General features: G+C 42.9%; 1 protein-coding gene across 2 annotated transcripts; it reads right to left on the reverse strand.

The window, feature by feature from the left end:
- Positions 1-388: 388 nt before the first annotated feature.
- marf1 (meiosis regulator and mRNA stability factor 1) lies at positions 389-24,919 on the reverse strand. 2 transcript variants are annotated; one of them, XM_080721131.1, is made up of 27 exons: positions 24,826-24,919; positions 24,097-24,302; positions 18,666-19,505; positions 18,330-18,498; positions 17,806-18,020; positions 17,366-17,483; positions 16,741-16,913; positions 15,910-16,413; positions 15,051-15,205; positions 14,263-14,409; positions 13,828-14,005; positions 12,829-13,010; positions 11,619-11,699; positions 11,255-11,494; positions 10,724-10,843; positions 10,349-10,527; positions 9,982-10,202; positions 9,604-9,746; positions 9,309-9,442; positions 8,494-8,696; positions 7,972-8,199; positions 6,232-6,471; positions 5,732-5,983; positions 5,374-5,434; positions 4,962-5,069; positions 4,603-4,728; positions 389-3,257 (listed from the first exon to the last, which is right to left on the reverse strand). In XM_080721131.1, exons 2-27 carry the CDS (start codon positions 24,250-24,252, stop codon positions 3,028-3,030), a joined length of 5,403 nt encoding a protein of 1,800 aa, XP_080577257.1. In that variant the 5' UTR covers positions 24,253-24,302; positions 24,826-24,919; the 3' UTR covers positions 389-3,027. The 2 variants fall into 2 exon arrangements, with proteins under 2 accessions (XP_080577257.1, XP_080577256.1); XM_080721130.1 differs by having other exon boundaries at positions 4,603-4,782.
- Between the last annotated feature and the right edge of the window lie 255 nt (positions 24,920-25,174).

The raw sequence follows: 25,174 nt of genomic DNA on the forward strand, positions 1-25,174 counted from the left end.
GAATGCAGTTTGTAAATGCCACAATTCTTAGTGTTTGAATGAAGTGTATTTAGGGCGTTAGTGACTATGAAAAGCCAAGTGTCGATCTTTGTCAGACTTTATCCTCTTCCTGCTAACTTGGCATTCTGTAGTAGTAACACATTAAAGTTCCCCAATGTTAAATATTGAATACATATGCAGACAATGAACTGGAGATACCTGTACATATGTTTAAATAAAAAAAGCATCTTTCAGGAATATGATGGGTCATTTTGTTGTGTAAAAAACATTTATGCACAGCCAGACACACACACGCACGCAAAGACAAAACAACAACTACCAACCAGAGTTAATGCTTGTGAATTCCATAATTTATTCATAACAGAAATCAATTTGGTCCCATCAACAATGTTAGACTGTTACAGCAACTTCTATGAGGCAGATGAACCAAGGGGAGGTGAATGTGCGGTGAATACATTGGTGAGAGAAGAGGAAAAAAAACACATCTGACTAGGTCACTGAAAGAAGTTCCATAATACACAATTCTACAACAGTAGAACATATACGATTCTAGAGCAGTTGAGACATGCAACTTAAACATCAAGGGGGCATGACAAAAAGTACAACTGTGAAATGTAATAATGATAAATACAATTAGATTTCACAGAACCAGAATTCAAACATTTATTTCCCCCCCGTTTACAACCTAATTCACAGCATCTCTCTAATGAACCAAAACTATGCAAAAGTGCATATTCTGACCAGTGTGACAGCTTCTCACTGATGTAACCAAACCAAGGAGAAAGCCAAATAGAAAAGAAAGAAAATATGCGTTACCCTTCTTGAGTTAGTAGTCACTGTAGCACTTGTGAGTTACGGTTTTGCGCAAATTACACAAAAACACAATTGTTTATTGCCAAAGTAAATCTCTTATGAGGTTTTCAGACAATTACTAAAAGATTAAGGGGGAAAACCAACATCCCCAATTAAAAGCATATCAAATGGCAATCTGGGCAATAAGGGGAGTGGTTATAGTGATCCGAATAGGGCATGAGACTCAGCATGCAACACGTTTTTTTTTCTTCCCTTCTTTAAACATCAAATCTAAATTTAGCCTTACAATGAGGAAAGTCATGATGAAAATGCCAACATTAGATAGAAAAATAATTTTGACAGAAAAGGATAAAATGGGCACCTGCCCATTCTACAAACACTTTCAACAAACAAACAAACAGTAGCAACCCTCTTAACTGCAGTGGTGAATTGTCTTGCTAAACCCATTCGAGGGAAGCAGGCATTTCGTGAGGAATCAAACAACCAGCACCCTCATCAGCACTTGAGACAAGAAAACATACAATAAGTAAAAACTCTATGAGATTGAAATGAGTGGCAAGGCATCCAAAAAGCTATTCCTTCAGTGCCATGGCAGATACAAGCCATTGTAAAAGCCAGGCAGATTCCAGAGAGCCACAGGGGGGTCCTCTGTGTATCATACTATATATTTCAGGAGATTTCCTGTTCTGTTCCCCATAAAGCCTTCCACCTCCCATCACTAAAAACACAGACCCATTTACCTTGTCATTACAAAGCAAAACTAAGGCGCGCTCAGCTCACCTCTAAGTCATCAACCTAGCATAGACATCACCACAGATGCAATGTTTAGCAGCAACAGGGTTTACTCAAACAACCTTGAGCTTTTAAGTGACAAGTGCAAGGGTGATGTCAAGTCTATAATCCCTAAAATGTTGTGGAAATGATAAGACTGAATGGATCCTAGAAAGGTCTGTTCTCATGTGCTCCCCTTGGTTTACACCATGCATAACAATTATTTATGCACACCATACACATTTCACACCACCTTCTAAAGTGTAAACCACACCACTGACCAAATGCAGCTAAAACATAAATGGTTGGCAGCTGGCTGACACACTGACGTCTCTGCTAATGCCGCCTACACAATACAATCCTCAGCGTTAACTTTTAACTCTGATAATGTAACCAGGTCCATTTGGTTGGATTCCACGGTGTAAGAAAATGCCTGGCCATTCAAACTATATTCTTGAGTAGTGCTGGCTGCAATAACTCACAAAGACCTTCAGATCCGAGCTGGAACCGTTTAAAGGCCATGAATAGAAAACAGTATTTAACAGTTCCCTGAATATTAATCTGTTCAGTCCAGTCATCGACCTTTCCAGCATACTCCATTAACTTAGCCCCTAATTTACAGACCGCAAAGTATTATAAATAGTGTTAATAAAAAAATGTCATGAAAGACAGGACAAGAAAATATCTGAAAGAAATTACCTCAACATCTCTACAGAGGAAACGCTTATGTTAACCACTCCCTAAGAGAAGCCTGAAACAATGAAGTGGGCAGTTCTATAATAGAATTTACTCGTTTCTGTGGCTGTCTGAAAAGGTAAAACTGTGAAATGTGCTTTTGTACAAATTCATAAATGAAAGGTTCAGTCTTTTCAGAGACACAGCCAAGCACTAACTTAAGGTCACGGTTCCTCACTTTAACAATACTTATGAACATAAAATTCTCACTTATTCTCTATAAACAGAGGTTGTTGGTAGCTAAATATCTGGGATTTTAGTGAACTTTGTCTTAGCAGCACTCCTAATTTTAATATTCAGCAAACAGTGCCAACTAACTCATTTTTCCGGTTCTGCGTTCATTGTCCGCTGTGAGCCACAAGGTGATCCATCACCCAGTATGGGTATCTCAACTTCCCTGGCTAGAAACCCCGACAGAAGTTGGAAAGTTCTGACAAATAACACAAAAAGTTGCAGAAAATCTGCAAGAGGAAAATCACAGCTTGGGGAGCAATCTCACAAGGACACATTGTGAAAATAACAAGGCAAGGGAAAATGAATGGTTAATACAGAACTGAGAAGACAGAAGAAGGCAACAGTCTGTTGGCAAGTACAAGAGCAATGTCCTTCAGGACCATTTCTTAAAGTGGAACCAGATAACTCTTCTCTTTTAAGAGTTGCATGTGTCACCTGCTATCTAGATGTGTGCATCTCAGAGAGCTAGAGTGATCAGGGGCCAGCTGCGAATGAGAAGTTAACAGCTAGCTTAATTTTGCTACGTGAGGCCCTTCGGCTGGGACTACTGGGAACGGAGGCTGTGGCCTTGATGGTTGGAGACTGTAGGGGTGGGGCAGCTGCAGGCTCTGCAGTAGCACCAGGCTGTACGTCCACTGTAACAGCGGCGTAGGATCCTGGTGCATCAGATGTGGGACTGACCGACACCACAGGTTTATCGCTTTCTGAAAACAAAAGTACAAGATAAGCCAACAGCAAATAAGAGTACACTGTCAAATAGGGATGGCCAACGGTTAACCGTTAGCGTTTAACCGATAAGAAATTGGTTACCGGTAAGCACTAACGGTTAATGGTGACCGATAAAAAAATAAAAAAAGGAAAGCTACCCATGTGTCACACCAAAAGCCCTGTACGGCAAGATCTATGCAACATCAAGTCATCAACCATGCAACTATACGCGCTGCGGACACACATTTCTAGACACCAATTTCTGTGTAACTTCCATGCATGCAACGATTTGGAACAAGGCACGCTGACTTGTTCATCAGGAAACAAATGCTCTGATTGGATTTTCCAAAACAGACCGTCACATTGAATCCCGTTTAAGAAGAGCTTAAAACACAACTTTCTAATCATGTTACATGACGTGTGGAACACTAAAGTCGTTTTGGTTACAGAGTAGGCTAGGTGTGCACATGCCTGGCGAAAGCCGCATCACGTTAGACTGATTATTTAAATCCCACCGTTTCTTTGCAAAAACTAATTTCTATTAGAAAACATTTGTATTCTTGTTTCTCCTAGTTTTTTGTTTTTAATGTGTAAATATGGCACTTTATTATGGGGAAATTAAATCACTAAAATAGCGCAACAGTTAATTAACCGATAAGGCAATACGGTTAAGAAAAACTCTCCATTTGGCCATCCTTACTGTCAAATGATTAAAATGCAATGGTTGCGGCTTGTAAATTGTGCAGCCTTTCCTGGCAATAACCGACATGTGGTTATTCCCAATCTAGAATGGGCGCACAGGTTCTCTTACCATCATGCTTGTTTGGATCTATAGATCATCTATCAGCAGTGCAGACTGTGTGGAATTATGGATGTATGGGGCGGGTCATTCTGCGCATGCACCAACTGCGTTAACATCTTTAATGCATGAATTCCACAACCAAAATTTAGAAAATTTAATTCTGACAAGCCTATGCCATTTATACCAGTAAGACTCCCTAATCGGGAGATAAGCGGCCGTCAGGTCACATACACAACCTTTAGAAGGCAATCATAGGCAATCAGGAGGGAATATGGGAAATGGGACAGATCCATGTTGATGACATGACTTTAAAATACTGTGTACCGCTTTGCGTGATTTTAGGCCAAAATCTGTAGGAGCAGTGTTCCAAAATGTGTTTTGCTAAAATAGGCCTGATGGTGGCAATTAGGGCAAGTCTGACGTGACGGAGAGACGGACAACCGTTGGAGCTTTTCAGAGTAACTTTTTTAGGACCTCTGCTAGTTGAACCTGGCTTAAACACTAAAAAGCAAGCATTCAGGCAGGGCATAAGCACTAACCTATGGAGGTTACTGGAGGTGGTGGGGTCTTTCCCTCAAAGTGAATGAGGTCAGCTGGCAGAACTGGGTCTGGGTGGAGCTCAGGGGAAGGCAGGCAGGACGGCACAGGGCCACACAGCAGATCTACTGGGGAGATCAGGAACAGAAGTTCTCCATCTCCTTTTCCACCATTTAGAATTCCTACAGCATCGAGTAAGAATGGATAATGTGTAAAAATACCACATTTTGTTTTACTTTTGATATCATAACATTTTTCCCAGTTTCCCCGATTTCCATCTGGGTTTGTGCTTTGTATTGAGACTTTACAAACCTCTTTGTATTTTCTCAAGAACGTCAACTTTTGTTTCTTGTTCTTTTACCTGGACTGTGAGTTCTGGAGTTGGCATCGCTAGAGAAGCTGTCTCTCCGGCGCTCCCTGTTCTCCTCCTCTGGCAGGGGACTGTCAGATGCTGCAGAGTTTGCCTTAGCTGGACACCAAACAATGCACATAAACACACACATCAAGGGCAGAAGAGATCAACAACAACAATCACATCTTACTTGGATGCGAAGCATAAAGCTCTACCTCCCACTAAGTCCCAGGAAGAAAGGTGATAAAGCCCATCATTTAACCTCAAAATAACAGGATATCCATCTGCCAATTACATATTGGTAATGGAGACTTGAAGTACACTGCAAAATCCTGAGCGTAAATGAAACTGTAAAAATGGTACTACTCAGAATTATGATTAATATATTAAATATAATTTGTATAGTGTGTGTCTCGTTTACCTTTCATATCGTTCTTCAAAACGATAATTCTCTTGTGGCTGTGCCCTTTGATCCAGACCACCTGATTGATGATAACACACTCGTCAACCATCAGAAAAATATTTCAGCCAAATAAAAATGCATGAATTACATCCACCTGAATAGAGGGGGTTCCTGGATTTAAGTGTGAAAACAGAAGGTGCTAAAAACAAACTTTGAAGTACAAGGATTTGCAATGGCATGGAGCACCGACAAAAATACACCTAACCTACGGATCACTTTGTGTACAAGATCAAGCAGTTAGCATATGATTGTGTTGTACAACCTCATTATTTCCATTAACCTAATCCACAGGGACAAATAAACAGAGGTTTCAAACCTGTGGAATAGCACTTAGTAGCTCATCAGTGCTGGTGTAGCCGAAGGCTCGTGGCTGTAGGCTGTAGCCTGTGAACTTGCTGTAGGCTCCGGGGAACTCTGTGAGGAAGATCTGGTTGTAGTGGTAGGTGTGGAGTAGGGAACGCACATTACGGGCAAACTGGTAAAGCTTGGTGAGCCTAACCCACTCCTCACGACCGCTAGCACTGCGGCTATAAAAAGATGCGTCTTGACTGGTGTCTTCATAGTACAACTGAGGGGGATAAAAGAGGAACATTGTAAACAGTTAAATCTATGCACATAGGAAGCAGCAGTTTGTAGGGGTACAACAGAAAATAGAATGTAAGGGTACAACAGAAGGAATATATGGGCAGAGTACAAGAGAAACATTAGAACAAAATGCTAGAAACCGCAAACATGAGAAGTTTTAAAACAACAAGCAAGCTAGAAACAAAGAGTAGGTTTTGTAGAACGGAACAGAAAACAATTTGTAAAACTCACCTCTACAAGGTAGGGCAAGCTCTTCAGCAATTCACTGAGGGAGAGGAAGCCATATTCACAGGGATTAAGTGGCGTCTTGTGGACAGCCAGGTAGCGCTGGCTCAGCTCCTCCACTTTGAGACCAATGGCTGACTGCTTGTCCTCCAGGGACATAAGTAGGGCCAGTAGTTGGCAGGTTAGCGAGCGCAGCGACTTTCTGTTTATCAACTGCACTTCTCGACCCTCCGGACCGTCCACCACCTTAAGGGAGAGATGGAGAGATTTGAAGAGACCCATTGTTCCTCTCATTAGATGGCTTTGTTTGGATGAGTAGGCAAAAAACAGACCCACTAGAGGAGTCCAGACTGAGTCTCTCCTCTTATTAGACAGACCTCAGTATTATTGAGTGGATATAGTATACAGAAATAACTTTTGTATTAAATCTATATTTAATCAGGTAGATCTCATTGGGATATAAAATCTATTTTACGAGAAGGGCCTGGCTAAAGAACACACATTTAGGTTTCAAAACCTACAGAATAAAATAAACTATTAAAAGCAATTAAAATATAAAGGCGGCATATAGCTGGCACAGATACTCAAACTAAAAGCAATGTCAATTTTAGCCAGCCAGGGGTGCAAGCGCCGCCGTGATGGATAGATACAGACGCGTCGCGCTCCGTGCCAGCTATACCGTCAATTAATTTTACAGTTAACGGGTGGGTCCATTTGGTTTCATTTTAGTTACAGATATAAGGTGGTCCATTTGGTTACCAACTCTTTAGGTGGGGACCACCTGGGATCCACTCATATGCCCCACTTCTTGGGGTGTTTTTGGTCTGGCTCTCAGTAGTCACCCCACCAAACATTTTCTCAACGGATCTGCACAAATCACACAGATGAACCATTTCTGACTCAAAATGGTGATTTCCACTGACATGAGTTTGCATGCCTGAACTCATTTAGACATAAGCCATGTTTGCATTTGCAGGTGTCAGTTGAATTAGCGATGGTCGCATGAGTTGATCGGGCAGATTTTTTTCAGACCGAACAGAGACGAGAGCACTGCACATCTGACTGCTGTGACTCGATTGCTGCACAGTGCAAGTTTCAGCGTCCTCTGGAAGGTGGCCGATCTGCAAGCTCACAACGCAGCGCAGAGATGCGGATGCAAGCTCCTGTGAGCTTGTAGATCGGCCACTTTTTACGCAACACTGTGTGATGAGGAAGGGATAGCCACAGATGGCTTGACTCCGGGAGGGGAGGAATTTACACACAGTCCGTGTCACTCTGTGTGTAACAACCGCTTTGTTGTTTGGCTAACGCTATACAATGGATGTTAAGCGGCAGGGGAAAGTGTTAAGTTGGAGGATGATATGGACCCAGAACGTCATAATTTATTCACATTTATTGTCCGTTTCCATTCACAAATGAGCATTTAGTTTATTCGATAAAGCCTCAAAATCCACCTCCTCCAAGCGGATAAAAGTTTTTGCGGATAATGAAAGTTTATTCGAAAAAGATTTAAGCGAATAAGCCTTAATGCGCATTAAGAGGCTTTATGGAAACGCCACTAGTGTTCCAGAAATACTTACCCATGTTATGATTTGAGAAGCCACTAGGGGGCATTTAGAAATACCTTGTGAACATCTTGCCAACTGTCATTTGATTTAACAGTTAACACATGCTTTTTATGCAGTTAAAAGAATTGGAAATGGAAATGCAAGAATGTCCCTGAACTCTCAATTAGGCAGGCCTTACCTTGACAACATGGCAAAGTTTGGCCAACAGAGTGGGCAGAGAGCTGGCGTCATAGTCCTGCAGGCGCAGGCCATAGCCAAAGGTCTTGCTGTACTCGCTGAGCAGCTGGGTGACAGGGATGCTGGAGTTCCTCTGGGCTCGCAACAGCTTTACCAGCTGGGCTGCCAGTGCTTTAATGCGCTCCACCTCTGTCAGGGTCAGAACCTTCTCCTCACCGCACTCCAACACCTGAGAGTTTGGAGCGTTAGATTTGTAATATATCCTATAATTTACAATTCAGGCATTTAGCAGAAGTGCTTATCTATTCTAACCCATTCAATCTGGGAAAGCATCAGTGTCACTGCCCAGGACTCAGATTTGATGACACAATTGAAGATTAATTTAGGAGAGTTAAACACCTACTGCAAGAGACACTACTGTACTCAACCTGGCAGGATAGTTTAAGGGGAATGTGGATTTGAGAGAGCCACCAGACAACTGTTTTGTGAACACTACCAGAGATGTGTGTCCTCTCCAACTCACCATCAGCACATCAGGGATGGCTTCAAAAAGCTCTATGAGCTTGTTGAAGCCGTAGTAGGAGAGCTTGCACTGACGACCAAAGTGGTGATGGTAGGTGGGGATCAACTTGCTGAAGGGCATGCGGCAGTGGGGCTGGTGACGCAGCAGGTCCACCACCTCCTTGCCAAACTGCTTGGTACGCTCCATCTCATCTACTGTACGCTCTGAGGGTGGACACAGAGGAATAGAAGAGTGAATGATTCATTGTATTAACTGCTTGGTACGCTCCATCTCATCTACTGTACGCTCTGAGGGTGGACACAGGAGTAGAAGAGTGAATGATTCATTGTATTAAGATGTCTGAATTCTTTGTGCTATATCAATTAACCCAAGAAGACCTGGACTTATTCCATACTTTAGCTATTGAAAAATAGCAGATATACAAGCTCACAGCATTTTTTTTGCTAATCTTTGAATACAACTCAAATGTTGCTTATATTTTGAGATGGGGTCAGTGGCCAAATTCATATCATTTTGGGGGTCCCTGACATTAAATTGTTTGAGAACCACTGATTTAGAAAAAGGATTTAGAAGGCATTTATAGAATCAGGTCAAAACATGCAATAATATTCATTTAGATCTACAAGTTTGCAGTGAGCTTGTATATCTGCCATTTTTCAATAGCTAAAGCATAAAATAATGGTTAAAGCAGTTCAATTCTAACTAAAATCAAGCTGCCAACAAGTAATTTATTCAGTTATTTAGTCTAAAAGTACAAAAATCACAAACAGCTGTCTCTTCAGTGTTGCCCAATGAGGATCAACCGCTCTTCTCACCTCTCTTGGGGACAGAGATGACCATGTCTGTGTCCTGGTATGTTATAGTGATGGTGGTGTCAGGGATCTCAGCCAGCAGGTCCAGCAGGTCACATATGCCATAATCTAAAACCCGCCAGTCTCTGGAGAAGCACCTGGTATAATATAAGACCCACAATGCTAAAGCAGTGCAATACTCAAGATCATCCAACAGTTCATGACAATGTGTTAATTATTGGAGCTTTAAAAAACTAAATGGATCAATAGATATAATACATTTAAAAATAAACAAGAAATGCTAAACTACAGTACTAACCAATGGTATGCCTGCATGAAGTCCTTAATAGCCACTTGCTTGCTGGCTTGGAACTTGAGCAGTTTGAGCAGATCCTGGGTGAAACGCTTCACCTGGGCACGATGAGTTAGGGTCAAAAGGCGCTTGGTGCCCATGCCTAGGATCTGTATGACAAATGCACACAAAACTGGGGTCAGTGTTAAATAAAATCAGAACTTCAATAAACTTGGTCATATTACACGATTATTGTAAAGGGTGAAATTATTGTACAAGCTCCCAGACATGGCCGTTACATCAGTATATAGAAAACACAAGGCACAGTCAACCTATACACAAATTCCAGTATACAGTACATATGGTGCATGCTTAAATATTAGCAATGGACAGATGAACAAGTACCTGCAAAACATGTGGCACAGCTTCTAGAAGCTCAATCAGTTTGGAGTAGCCATAGTCAGAGACACGGCACTGCTTGGCAAAGTGGTGATGGTAAGAGGGTATGAACTTGTTGATGGGCATAATACATGAGGGCCGACTCTTCAGCAGATCAATAATCTCCCGACTGAACTGAATGAGCTGAGGGTTCCCCACTGGGCTCTTGCAGCGCTGTATCCATGGTTCTGGAGGATAGAAGGTGGTTAAAAAGAAAAACAGTTGTTTCTTAGTTTTACAAGAACATTGTAAACATGTGTCCCTCACCCATGTTGTGATTCCAGGAATATTCAGAATTCAAGCACATCACTTTGGGTGCTCCGAGTTTCCTTACCTGGGTTGAGTGCTGGCGGTTTGCTGTGCATCCATTTGATGACCTTGAAGCCATTCTGGGCAGTGACAATAGTGATGCTGGGGATGCAGGTGATGAGGTGCTCCAGGGGAACACCACCCTCCACCGTCTCATCACCCAGCTGGAGAGGGCTGAACTTTGCTGCATAGCACTCAGGAAAGCTGGGTGAAATTCAAGAAGATCCAATACAGTTTCTTTCACATTTCAACTTTGTTGTATGCCGTATCAAAAATAGCTGTTATACGCTTTTAGATTTAGATAAGTAACAGTGTTAGACAAACAAGGTTTTCACCTGATAGTGAAGTGACTATATTATGTAAACTTGGGCTGTGTATTCATTTCACATCCAGCTCTTACCTAAGCAGAGGAAGGGTGCCCTCATGTGACTGGAGCAGACTGTGGACCTGAGAGGCCAAGGCACTCAGAGACATCACTACAAATGGGATTTTATAGGAGTCTGGGTCGAAGTCGGCCTCACTGCATAGTCAATTGTGAAAACAGGGGAAAGCAGTGGCAGATGATGTGAAAGTCATTCATTCGCAGAAGGAATAAATAATGCCCCAACAAAGCAATACAATACAATAATTCAACCCGTTTCAGCAAGGAATAATGCTGACAAGGAACTATACAAGAGCTTAAACTCCTTCAGCGAGGAACCTTGCCCTGACAAAGAACTCATAAGAACTTAAACTATTCTGAGCAGGTCCTCTTGAGCACCTGAAGGTTAACCATTTGAAAATTAATCAGGTCTCTTCTGAAGCGACAGAGTGACAGTGAAAGACAACGAGACACATGCTCCTTTTTAAGTATTGAAATTCTCATCAAAATAAAAAAGTAATAAGCACAAAAAAAAAAAAAATTTTTGTGTACACATGTTCTGTTCCATACCTGAAGTCTTGCTGAGTGTAGTGGTGACGGCATATGGGCTCGTGATACTCCAGCTCCTCAAACACCACAGGGCTCCCGCTAGCTGAAGAAGAGCCCTCCTGGGACTGGGAAGAACCTAGTGGGCTCTGCCGCATCTGGCTGCTGGGAAGAAGACACAGCAGTCTGGAACCTCCTTGGTCACGCAACGCCACCACATCTGGCAGCCTGTAGAGATCTCCCACTACTAATTTACGGGAACACCTGGAGTGTGGTGAGGGGGACAGTGGACGTGAACATTTATTTGAGTGTACATTTACAATATAAATTTCAAAAACAGGAAAAATGTTGCGCTGCCATTGAAACGTTTGAGAAGACTATTGCTTACTTTTTCTCATAGATCTCAGTGAATTTGAAAAGGGGAAGGCAGTGGGCTGGTGCATCTTGAAGGATGCTGATTATCTCGGTGCTGTAGAAACAAAGCAGAAACTCACCATTAGAATTCCAAACAAGAAAAATAGCTTGTTGAACAGCCAAACGGCTCTCCAAGTGAGAATTAAAGCTGCAATCGGTAATTTACATTTCCTAGCTGGGAGCAGAACCCAGGTCTTCCACACAAGTGCCAAAATTTCAACTACTGAGCTAAGATGGAAAGCCTGTATGCAACGCTTTGAGCTTCATACAATAACTCTTGTCATCCAGAAGTGGTCCTACAATACCCAACCACAATTTCTCAATTCCCCTAGCCAGTGGTGCTTTGGGGGTTTCTTTTCAGGGCGGACGGTCATTTATTGACGTCACGTGCACACGCGCCTTTAGATGTGTGCGTGCGCCTACATGTGCACATGGAGCAAATAGAAAATACTGCACTGCAGTAGAGAAACTAAAAGTTTACTTTGATCGAATCTCAAACATTACCTACCACAGTAATGGAGCCATGTAGCTTATGAGGACGCACGCACAATGCACATACAGTCACCGCTGGAAACCTACAGTAGCCTAGGTGTCTATCCATATGGAAAGGGTAGCCTTTGGTCTTGTGAATCTAGGGGGGGATACGCAAGCCCACCACTCACTGCCTGCCTGGTAAACCCGTTATTCAAATAGCCATTTGATTAGATAGTCTATGGCGCGTCGTCACTCGAAGGCCCTATAGCATTGTCCTGTGCAGTTCCTGCTCATGCATGTGGGAAATATATTGGCCACACAGCATCCGGTCACGTCCGGCCTCGAAAGCACTAGTGCCCCTAGCCAACTAGTAGTGGTCATACATGATTGCAGCTTTATGTATTCACTACTAGTTCATCGAGCGCCTTGTTTTGATGAGACTATCCATAGATATCATTAAGCAGATATCATTCAGTGAATTGATACAATAATAAACGTTATTTGTATAGCACCTTTCATAACATGAAATGCAGCTCTGCAGATTCAAGACATAATAAAACATAGCACACCATTTGTATTATACAATGTACCTAAGACCGCAATGGAAACATGACCGAAAGGACTTTTTTTGGTGCAATACTTTTAGACTAAGTGTTGACTGTACCGTTTTACATTTCTGTCTAATCAAATATTCAATCAAAACAATGTACCTGAGCAGTGAAAGAGACTTGTTGTTGCTGCCCCCAGTGATGAGCGAGACCTGCATGCGCTTTCCTCCTATCTTGTAACGGTGAAGGCCACTGACAGCACTTATAGCGTGCTGGAGGGAGAACATCTGGACCGTGGCTTTCAACTGGTAGTCAGTGTGAGGGCTCAGCTCCACACCCTTCACCTACACACACACACACCACACGGGAAGTACAAGTACAACCCAATATAGTTACATGGTTAATAATTCAGGTCCCCTTGCGGAGAAGAATCTCATCTTGAAGGAACAGTGCTTCACGTAATGGCATTCTCCTCTCAAATAGTCAAGACTGATGTATTGTGATTAACAATTATAATGAGAATATCAAGAAAAACAATTAAACAATTAACACGTTGAGTACTTGTCCCGACTAAAGTCTAGATTTCAAATCCGACTGCCAAGTGACTAAAGTCGAGATATAATGGCACCTGGCACTGATGCAAAAACTCATCCCCATAATCCATCGGGAGAAAAACTGAATCAGGAAGTGAAATCCACTTTGAAGCAATGGAATAATCTGCATGAAAATGGCTTTCTCGGAACCCATCTCCAGATCGTGTTCTCGTTTACCCTTCTCTACCGACCGTAACAAAATCCGTCCAAATGTAATTGGATTACTTAAGCCTTAAATAATCCGATTACATTTGGAAGGACAGTGATTTTAATTTAAGGGACCAGTGGTGCGTTCATGGAGCCTCGAAAATCTGGTAAAACACTGAATTAATTAATCATATTACTGGCAACCACTGTGTTAACTTCACTCATTGTGAAAGGGATAGTTGCAGTCCCCGATGATTGTATTGGCCGAGTCCCCTTGTAAAATTTGCAATAAGCACACACCTGGACAGTATGCATCAGCATCACACCCCTTTACAATATTTACAAAACGTTCCATGGATGCATTTCCATAGAGGCCTTTAGCAGTTTTAAAATCCACAGCAGACCACATCTTAAGACTTACCTTGCCATATCGGGAGAAGCTGTCATGCAGTGCCTGCTGCAGATCCTTGCGGGACATCCTGTAGTCTAGGTTGGTCACTTGGACATCTGCCCCTTCAGAGAAGGGCTCATCAGAGCAAGGACTACGGGGGGCAGCCAAGAGGGGTGAGGAGCGGCTGGACAGGCAGGGAGATGCACTCCTTCAGTTGGAAATGGAGAAAGTAATGCATAACTTTGGTTTAACCACAGAACAGCACAAATCCCCCAAATTATATACAGGACCATGTACTGATGCATACCATCATTATACATATTATGCACATAAAATAAAGCGAGCGATAGCTAAGGCAGTGAAGTGGGAAAGGTAGCATAACGATGAGTGGATTACGTTCTTGTAATACTTTTGTTCGTTTACTTTTCACAATGCCCATACAGTTTTGAACAGCCAATATGTCACCTGGGGGACCAGGAGCCCTGGGTGTGAACAAAGGGGCTGAAACTTCTGTGGAGGTTCAACTTGCTGAATGCCGAGGGTGTGCTGACATGGAACTCTCCTCGCTCCACTGAAGAGTCTGTCCCACTGCGAGGACTAGAGCACTCTCTTCTACATTGGAGGACAGAAGAGATGGACATGTTAACCCATTTAGGCCTGAACACATTATGACGCAATATTTTATGCTTTAACTATTGAAAAATAGCAGATATACAAGCTCACAGCGCGGCACCGAGTGCCGCGCTGCGAGCTTGTAGATCTGCCATTTTTGAAAAATCGTGAAAATTAGAATTTTGACCCGATTCTATAAGTGTCTTTTGAATCCTTCAAAAGACACTTATAGAGTCAAAGGAATCCTCCTTTGAATCCATGTCAGTGGTTCTCAAAACTTTTCTTGTGAAGGACTCCCAAAATGATATGTATTTATTTGGCCACGGACCCCCATCTCAAAATATCTAGTTCCAGGGACCACCCAGAAGCAAAATTTGATTTACAAACGTTCGCTTTGAAAATACATATATTCGAAGATTTGCACACATTTTCACGACTTTTTCAAAAATGCCGCGCTGTGAGCTTGTATATCTGCTATTTTTCACTGGTTAAAGCATTCAATCATTTCTAGGCCTAAATGGGTTAAAGAGTTAATTCAAAATTGCACTCTTACCCACTTGTGTAATGTAAAGCAGAAGTTGAGCTTATCAAAAAGATGAAATCATATTTCTCTTCAATGTCATTACAATTCAGTCAAGTACCTTTTCCTGTACATGGACTCTCCAATAAGGCCAGCCTTGGGCAGCTGTTCTGAGGTTACTTTCTCCCCATTGCTGTGGGGAGAAGAGGAACCCGTGCGGTCTTTATCCAGGTGTTGGAAGCCCAGCTTGGGCTTGAACTCCACACCACCTAGCTCCTGAACCACAAAGACACAGGCAGAAATGAGGATTAGAATATCACGGTGGCCGCTCTCCATTCCAACATGCTGCCATTCCGACATTAACTTTTAATTGTCGGAGTGGCGGCACTTCTATAGATGTTAGGGTTAGGTATAGGGTTAGTGTCGGAATGGGGGGGGGGGGGATGTCGGAATGGCAGCATGTCGGAATGGGGGGATGCACCCGAATATCGCGAGGGGAAGTAACAAATCCGTTTGTTAGCACAAATTAAAACAAGGCAAGCGGAGATTATACAGGAAATGGCACAAATATCCAGTCATGCATGGCTCTCCACCTGAGTTCTGTTTGATTAGAAAGCATTGCAGGCTGATAAAAAAGGATGAACCGGATGAACCAAATGTGTTAATCAAATGAAGCTATATTAGATTAACAGATATTTGTACAATACACTGCAAATAAAACAAAACTAAAACCAGACAAACAGAATGAAAGAAGGGACACATCACAATGATGGCGACAGAAAAGGCACTAATTTAAGACTGAGAAGCTGCTTGCCAGAACAGACAGGGGTTAGGCAGATGAAGCACACATACAGTAGCAAGCGCAACAAGCGATATGATGGCACATCAGTAAGAAGCGTCATGCAGAAGCTCAGGCAGGGATTTACAGACGATTTGGGTTTGAGGGTGGGGAGGGTGCAGGCACTGTCATGGCTGCTGACCTGATGGGGCTTGGCTGGGACACCACCGGGAGGCCCACTGCAGCCCCTCCTGGGGCTGTAGGGCCTTTCAGGCATGAGGCTGGGGATCTGGCAAAGGCGGGCTGCTCGCCGTCGCCTCCTGGGGGACCTGGGCTTCTCCAGGGGTAGAAAGGAGAAGGACGAGGATAGGGATGGGGAAGGGATAGGCAGAGTATCCTGGAACTTATAGGACTGGGGAATGGGATGGAGTTGGGGCTCAGACTCAGGAATTGTATCGTCTTTGGGCCGGGGGGAAAATGAAAGGCTGATGCTGTGGCCAAATACGTCTTCATTCTCCATGCGCTTGCGAGCACGCTCGGCAGCCTCTTGGCTACCGAAGCGAAGGACTGCTGTGCCTTGGGACACGCCCAACACCTTGCCACCACAGTTGTCTGACAGGCGGCGAAGCCTGACCTTCACAGCATTCCGGAAGTTCTTGTCACAGTTGACAGGAAGGTTGTGCACATAGAGGAGGTTGAAACAAGGCTGGGAGGAGGAAGAAACAGCGCCGCACTCTGGGTTTGGATTCGCTTTTTTGTAAGACATGAATGCAGTATCTCCCTTTTAACAAGCAGCAGTTTATATGTAATGCCCAACAAATCTGAGGATGATGTGGTTGCTGTCAGGTGCTATAACTGGCTGACAGTGTTCATTTAACTCAAAGTGTACAAATGGTACCAAATAGACCCTTAAGGGTGGAATGGAGTTAAATACTGAGGATTTTCACGAGTGGTCATTTATGCTAATCCAGACCCTCTTCAATGACTCTAAATCAAATCAAGCGTAGGACAACTCCCAAATTGTGTGGCCTACCTGTGCATTGATGAGTATACGTGGTGGAAGATCAGCGGTCATCTCTGCGAAGGCTATGTGGCGATGGGCATGCTGAAGCAGAGCTGGGGAGGTGTGGCTACCATGAACCAGGATCACCTGGAAACCATGGCGATGGCGCAGATCACTCAGCTCACTAGCAAAGTTCACATCCGCTGCAAACGGGGAAATGTGTAAGAATACTACCAATAAAAGAAGATGGTGTTTAATTAACAGCAGTTTTGTGGCCAACTGGCTTCAATCCCCCCTAGTCTACATCATGAAATGTTTATTGAAAACATTTCACGTCTTACTGTAGGGACAATTGCCTTCCTTTATCCTTTGACATTGAGCTATAGTGATTTGCATATCATCTTAAAACAATGCCCAGACATGACCCAATACGTGCCTACATTAATCTAAGATTGGCAAAGCAGCGTCAGTTTAGCTTGTGCGGTTCGCTGTATGCGATTGTACCTTTATGAGGACAAAGATAACCGAGATACAGACAAATCATGTTCTAGATGGCTGGCCCCTTTGGTGATGCACTGTAAAAATAAGTCAACCTTCAAAGGCTTAAAATACATGAGTCCAGATGATGACTGAATCTGAGCTGAGGGGAACTCACAGGATACTAGGACAACAGTGGCAGGCGCAGTATGGGTCTCTGCAAAGCGCCGTAGGCTCTGCCGAAGTTTATCATCAGCAGCATTCTTGGCTGTGGCGTTGATGTGCGCAACAGTCACCTGGTGAAGTAAACATTCACATGAGATTGGCATCTTGTTTGCAGTTTTATTTTCCATGCACTGCCTTGATCTTGTAGGAAATCATGTACCCTGTAGGAGTCACTCTTGCAGCAACAGATTGCCCTACTCGCCTGGCTTCCCACGCTTCAAAAATGTAACCGCATATTTTGATAGGCGTTTTGTTTGTCATGTAATGAACTGGTTTAAAGCAGTAAGTATTGTGGCCACCAGGAAATCATGCAAGAACTGCAGCATTGTGTGTGGAAAGTTTAAAGGTTAAATAATGCAATATGTTTTAAGGGTTCATTGCAGTTAGTTTTACCTGGCAGTTGTTCAGCTCTTGAATGACAGCCTTGCACTCCTTGCTGATGTCACATACACAAATGAACTCTGCTTCACGGTGTCCCGGGAAAAAGCGACTGCGTATACGCTGGACTACAGCACCAGCAGAGCGCCCACTGGGCACGTGGCAATTCTCGATGTCCCAAAATACACCTACTGGCGGGATGTTCTCTGGGCCACCACTCTCTGGAGAGCCTATTAAAACACATAGATAACAGACGTCTTAGTTACACGAGCATTGGTGGAACCAGCACCACTGTGCAGCAGATCATTTATCATTGCACCTGAAAAACAACATGTCTGGAAACAATGACTTTAAGACCAAATTCAAAACAATGTTGTATAGTGTGAACTGAGCTGCATAGCGATCTGACGACTATGTGAAGACTTTGAAAGTTGTGCCGTATGTGCAGTATGTAGGGGGCATAAAACATTTCTCATGGTCACCAATACATTTATGTACATATTGTGTTAATGCACATTTAAATGACTGATTCCACTAACCATACTTCTGGCCACCTTTTCCCAGGCTAGAGGATGGAATCAGCAGCATGCCGTCAGAGGACGTGCCACAGCCGTTACACATGGGGATGGGGATAGGAGCAGTCTGGCGAGAGGGGAGGGGAACGTTTGGCCACCCCTTGTCTGACTCAGGCAGCAGACTATTCACAGGCTGGAAATGGTTTGTGTGGAAATACAAAAGCAACAGGAGTAATAAATACTACACCAACAGATATGATATGAACGGCTTCAATTTACATTTGTACACATGCATTTCCACAATTAAAAGTCACCAGTGCTTTGTATACTCAAGTATAAAAATGAAGGAATTCTACCAACCTTCAACATGCATTCCTGGCAGTAGTGTGCCCCCTGCAGACAAACTGTGCGTTTTACATTTAGGTGCATGGGATTAGAGTAGAAGTGTGCTGAGGAGGTGGAGGTGATGGCGGTGGTGGTAGAGTGGTCACCATGTGCCGTGATTCTCTGGCTTCCCACAGCAGTGGAGCTGTAGTCTACGCCGCAGGGGTAGCAGGCAGACGAGACCAAACAAGAGCCGTGCACAGAGGTTGGAACAGAGGGAAGCGAGGGTAGAGAGGGTAGAGGGGCAGCCAGGGAGGCTGAAGGAGGAACTGGGAAGAGGCAAGATTGACTGCATGGGATAGATGGATAGTTGTGGACCAGCCCTGTACAGCAGGGGAGGTAGCAGTGAGCAGACAGGGACTTGCGGGTGGCTACAGAGGGGGGCAGATGCAGCTTGTAACGGCCAGGACTGTGTATAGAGTCAAATGTAGCACCTCCACTTCCATGGCAAGGGTTGTGTGGATATGCTACAGAGCTAGTATTACTAGTGCTGACAGATGGTTCCACAGAGCTAGGGGGCATATAGAGCGAGACAACACCGCTATGGGCTATATTATTAGCAACTCCTAGGCCACCAGAAACCCCATATTCGCCTGTGCTGCAGTGCTCACAATGAGTGCAAATGCTTACTTTGGGGCTACCCCCTTGATGCTGCTGGTAGGAATCTTGTGGAAGCGGAGGATCTGGCAAGCAAGGAGGGGGCAGGGGGATAGAGGCAAGAGGGAAGGGATGGGATGAAGAGGATGAGGTATGGTGTGGAGGAGGGGGGACATCTTTGAGCTCCAGCATGGGTTTTCTGTTGTCCATGTAGTCGTTCTGGGGGAAACAAGATATGACAGTCATATTATGTTGTGTCCCATTACTTGTGGCAAGCTTAAATTATGTTGTGTCATATTACTTGTGGCAAGCTTAAAACCTCTTGCATCTTACTAAACATTACCAAACAAGAACAAATGACATATCATTGACCGGGATAACGTTTCTGACGCCCTTTTATTTGTAAATCTGTGTACATAAATCACCAGTCCATACCCGGGGAATGTGTGCACTTAAAGTATTTGAAGACTTTGAGTTATAGACCTTATTCACACCGCGGCCATCTTTGATCACATGACCACATGGGGTGGTAGCTTGCATTACAAACCATTGTAAACAATGGAGAAATGGTCCCGAAATAAGAGTTCTGTTCATCCAATTTCTTTTGACCAAATTGACAAATGGGCAGATGACATCAACAATAACATCCCCAAAAGGATTAAATAGAAGGGCTACAGTAACTGGATTGAATACATCCACGGTAACGATATTCAAGGCAAGTTTGGTTGCAACCTTAATGTGCACAAAGACTTGCCATCTGTGCAGTGCTTGCTCCGCCATCAAATAAACTATTTGTTGTTAGATTGTTCCTGATTAATATGCAAAAATCACGATACAGTAAGTTAATATGATGGCAGAGCAAGCACTAGACTCTGTACAGATAATGTAGCAAGTCTTTGCACATAGTAACATTGCAACCTAACTACCATGATAGTGGATGTACCCTAGCCTCGCACGGCCATCCCGAGCTACGTCATCACCAATGTGCTTCCTTCCTCGGTCTGATGGTCCTCCCATAGTCTCTTTATGGAGAAATTATTCTTTTTGGCTGCATTTGGAGCGACCCGCCTCACACCGCTCCTGATTGGTCGAGCGGCTGCAGCAGCTCACATTTTGAAAACAAACATGGCGGCCCCCCATACCCGACGAGAGTTTACAAATCGCAAATAAAAGCTGTATTAAGCGAAGTTTTATCTGAAATCAACAGCATCTCAGAACTTAAAAAAGAACAACAGTTTGCACTTTTGGAATTTCTGTCTGGAAAAGACGTATCCGCTGTTCTGCCGACGATGTTTTGATGCGCTGATGACTACGGACTGGACCTGCCAGTCAAATTGAGTAACTACGTCATCGTAAAGCGTCTACTCCCAGACTAGTCTGGCTGTTGTGAGGCTAGATGTACCCTTCTTTTGAATCCTTTTGGGGATGTTGATGTTGTCATCCGCCCATTTGTCGATTTGGTCAAAAGAAATTGGTTGAATAGAAATCAATCATCATTTTGGTACTATTGCTCCATTGTTTACAATGGTTTGTAATGCAGGCTGCCACCGCATGTGGTCATGTGATCCAAGATGGCCGCAGTGTGAATAAGGTCTATATGCGTTGTAGACGGTATATGCATAAAGTTATTATGGGAGGGGAGGCTGCCACTGTCATGGGCATGGAATACATGCCATGTCATGGGCATGGAATACATGCCATTTCTATTGCTGAACATCCCACAACAAAGTAGTAACTTTCATATTGAAATCGAAATGAGCAATTCACATTGAAATTGAGAGAGGGAGAGCGCAATGTGCAATGCATTCCATTCATGTGGGACAAAAACGATTATTTTTATGACTGCTCCGCTGTTTCCTTTATCTGACATACCTATTGACAGGTAGTAGTATGTATGTTACAGCAAAATTCCATACCAAGTTGTTTGTTGTGTTGCGTGTTAATGGCATTGAATTAGCACAGCTGGCGAGACAGAGTGGGGGAGAGAGAGTTGTTGATCATAGTTGATTTGAATAGAAAAAAAAAAGAAGAAAAAGAAAGTGCCTTACACGTTAAAGGAGGCTGCAGATCAGTTTTCAGCTACTCAAAGCAGTAGCCAATCTAGCCATGCAATGGGAAATCAGCCTTGAATGGGCATAAATATAATTTGTGATGCAGGTCGTCGAACCCCCAGTGAATGCTTCAGACCCATTGGGGGTCATTTGCTAACCGACATGAAATTGTTTCAACCAACACAACCAAGTTGATGTTTAAATTGTTTGTGCTAAGCTATGTGTCCTAATAACAACCTGGCTTCTAACATTGCATCTGCGTGCTAGTGCCATGATGATATTTGATTCAAGTTCTCACAACACAATCTAACCCCCAAGGATACATATAGAATCCCAACAGATAGGCTGATATTGGCTAAGCAGTTCTTTCAAGTCTACGCAATATGCAATACGCAGGCAATATCTGCCTTGTTTGTGTGTCTTGTTTACTTGCTTTGCTAGTACACTACATTCAGACATAAATAACATACGGTCATAAGAATAGAACTGAAATAAGATGAACACTAAATCAATAATAAATTAATAATCAAATGAGAATATAATTTGTATTTCTGTTACAATTATGTTAACATGCTGTGAATAAACAATGATATACATTTATCGATGTTGGTATTGCAATTTCAATGTAGCGGAGAGATGAGGGGAAAATACCAACAAAATAATGTATTTGTTAGAGCTACATTTTCAACGGTTTAAAGACTTAATTTATTATTCAGAGAATACTAGCCGATAAATTGCTGATATTGTCATTACCATTTTTTTTCAATCTGACCTCTTTCCCCCAACATTAATTAAACTCAAACATGGTAAATGCATTGGTATGACCTACCAAAAGTTCAAAAAAAAAAATCCCTATCCAAATTCTATCCTAAAAAAAACGAACCTAAAAGTACTCCTTGAAAAGAATAGAATCCTCGTCTAGTCTGCCCACCGTCCGCCACCCCTCCTACCTCTTTAAATATACTATTAATGATTCTAATGTACAGTGCTCTATTCCAACATGTTTTGTATTGTATGCATTTATGATTAATTGAGCACAATGGAGTGGACCACGACCACAACGGAATGATTGGAAGTATTCAATCAATCTTCATTGACTTGAAAACCTATTTTGATTTAGTTAAGTGTTCCAATGTTCCAACACTTTTTTAAATTAAAATATCGGCATACCACTCCCACTGCATCAAAAATACACATAACATTATCTGCCATATCATATGATATCCAAAATCCAGGACGATATCTTGTCTCATATCACGATAAATACAATATTGATCGATACATAACCGTAAAAGCAGCCATGGCACGTTCCCCCTTGTACTACTGACTCAACACTAACGCTCTTGTTTTTGCCTGGTAGCATTACTTAAAACAAGAAAAACATTAGTTAGGTCACTGTGTCAGAGACATTGTTCCTTTCTCCCCAGAAAAATTGCTCCATTTGATTTAACCTGCTCTCCCTGAAATGTCATCTGTTTGTGTGGAAGGGTGAGGGGCTGGTAGGAGCATAGACCCACATACCAGTGGTCTGATGTCCATACACAGACAAATTGTCCTTGAAAAATACTTACACCATTGTAAACCCAATTACTGAATGTTAAGTCTCCAGGTTTTCTTCAGAATACGTATATGATACTGATTTACTATGACACCATAGTATGTATTAGGAGTCCACATTTGAAAGGACCCCCATAACTAGTGAGTGTACATTTTGGTTCAATTTTAACAGAGTTGTGGTGAACTGTTATGTCACTCACGACATTCAGGCTAATATTGTTGTCCACTCATTTTGCATGTCTGTGGGGAAAATGGAATTTGTACAAATTATGTCCACCACAAGCCAGAATGGTGATGACCCCTGCATTGGAAAAGATGACTTCTAAAGTAATAAATAAAATAAACCAACGAACGTGTTTCCTACAGAGGATCGCCCCAATGGTCAATTTCAACACACTGAAGACCATAGCTGGTGCAATAATCCAGCCCCTCTTTGACTACGGAGTCCACGTATGGTATCGTGACACCCCAAAAGCCCTAAAAAACTAAACTCCAAACAGCCCAAAATAAACTAATTGGGGTCCTGCTTAACCTTCCCTATCAGACTCACCTCACCCCTACTCACCAGTTAAGAGTGGGGTGGCTCAGAGTAGATGACAGAGTACAGCAACTTGCAATGGGCCTGGTGTACAAGATACACTACACCACTATGATACCCAAGTACCTGTCAAAATACTTTGTAAACGTTAAGGATGTCCATAATTACAACACCAGAGGCAGCGCCACAGATCACTTTCAACCCAGAGTCAAAACCAACAAAGGGTCAAACTCGTTCTTCTGCTATACCACCAAAATGTGGAAAGCCTTACCGAAGGCCATAAAGGAGTGTGGATCACCAACCACTTACAGGCAGCAGCCGTTCGCAACTGGTAAAAAAACAAACCTAGCCCAGCCCTACACTCCCCTGCCACTTCTTTGTATATACTTTCTGTTTAGACTAACTTTTCTTTTTTTTGTTCTTTCATTTTACTTTAATACATATCTACTGCATAGTACTGTGTTCTATTCGTCTGTCATTCAATGTTATATGAGATACTTTAATGGTTTCCTGTGGAAATAAGCTTAGTCTTTTCATGGATCTCCTTTTAGTAGACCTTGTACCAGTGAACTGTACCGTCATGAAACTGTACCTTTTCCTATGTAAACTTCTAATAAAGTCTTCAATCAATCAATCAATCAATCAATCAATCAATTGGACATACTTGTGTGTTTGTAAAAGTGGAGGTGGTGGTGTTCTCGAAGGTGGAGAGGCAGTCTGGAAGTTTCCAAAGCAGAGATGAGCTTTCTTCTGGTTCTGGGTGACCGAGCCATGGTCTAGAACTGCACACAGAGTGCTCCTTTCCCAGTCCTTCCATCATACAACCATGCAGGCTCTTTCACCAAACTCTCTTTTCTCTCTCATGCTTTTCTGAAAGACGAAAACGAAACAATGCGCTGCTTAGCTTAGTGCTTACTGCTTACGTTTGTCAGCCTAACTGTTGACCAGTTAATCCCTATGCATTATTTTTACTGCTCCTTATTAGGCCTACTCAGTGTTTTCACAAACATAATACGTAACCTGAATAGCGTTGCTCTTATCTTTTCAACACGCAAGCAAAGTATCTCTGCTGCCGTTCATCGATTCATGTTGTTATTACTTGTTACTAAGTTTGCGCAAAGTTCGTCGCGAGCACAATCGCGGCAAGTCGGCGGTAAATTGATATCAAATAAGCCAGTGTTGTAATAACGACAAAACAATCACATTATAACCTCGTTTTATCTCATCTCAGCAACCCATTAAAGGGGGAGCTAGCTAATCAGTATGCTAGCTTGTTTACAACAGACACAGCTCGCTGCTCGCTTCATTGTGGCCGAGCCGAGCACCAAGAAGAATATATGAACACATTTTATGCGGTGTGAGAAGCGAGAACTTCCCTGTATAAATGTCTTACTTTAAACTCTCACTGCATTCACATCTTCTTCCTCCAAGGACTGATTCCCCCCTTTCAGCTTCCCTGGGAACCAGCAGCCTTTTGTAACATGGCACAATTTACCAGAAACAAGACGCAGCTGTCGTAAATCGGATAACTGCGCTGCGATCAAGGCTGCGATGCGATTGGCTAGTCGGCCGTTCGTAGGCCTGCGCGCTGCTGCTCTCCCCGGGCGCTTATGAATTTAACTGTTTATCACTGCAGTAGGCTATTAATACTACCCAGCCCAGGACTAAATAGTCTGCTAATGTGATGAAGCTATATGTTTTTATGACTGCTGTAATTGACATGGCGACTGAATCTATATTTG

This window comes from Nannobrachium achirus, assembly GCF_963921795.1.
Source record: "Nannobrachium achirus genome assembly, chromosome: 3".
Classification (NCBI taxonomy): Eukaryota; Metazoa; Chordata; class Actinopteri; order Myctophiformes; family Myctophidae; genus Nannobrachium; species Nannobrachium achirus.

Bases quoted from the DNA above. Each gene is read 5' to 3' on its own strand.
- marf1 (XM_080721130.1), bottom strand. From the start codon at position 24,252: ATGATGGAAGGACTGGGAAAGGAGCACTCTGTGTGCAGTTCTAGACCA. The intron at 19,506-24,096 runs GTATGTCCAATT...TGTTTCCCCCAG, and splicing joins CCACTTTTACAAACACACAA to AACGACTACATGGACAACAG. The intron at 14,006-14,262 runs GTGACATATTGG...TTCCAACTGAAG, and splicing joins CAGGGCTCCTGGTCCCCCAG to GAGTGCATCTCCCTGCCTGT.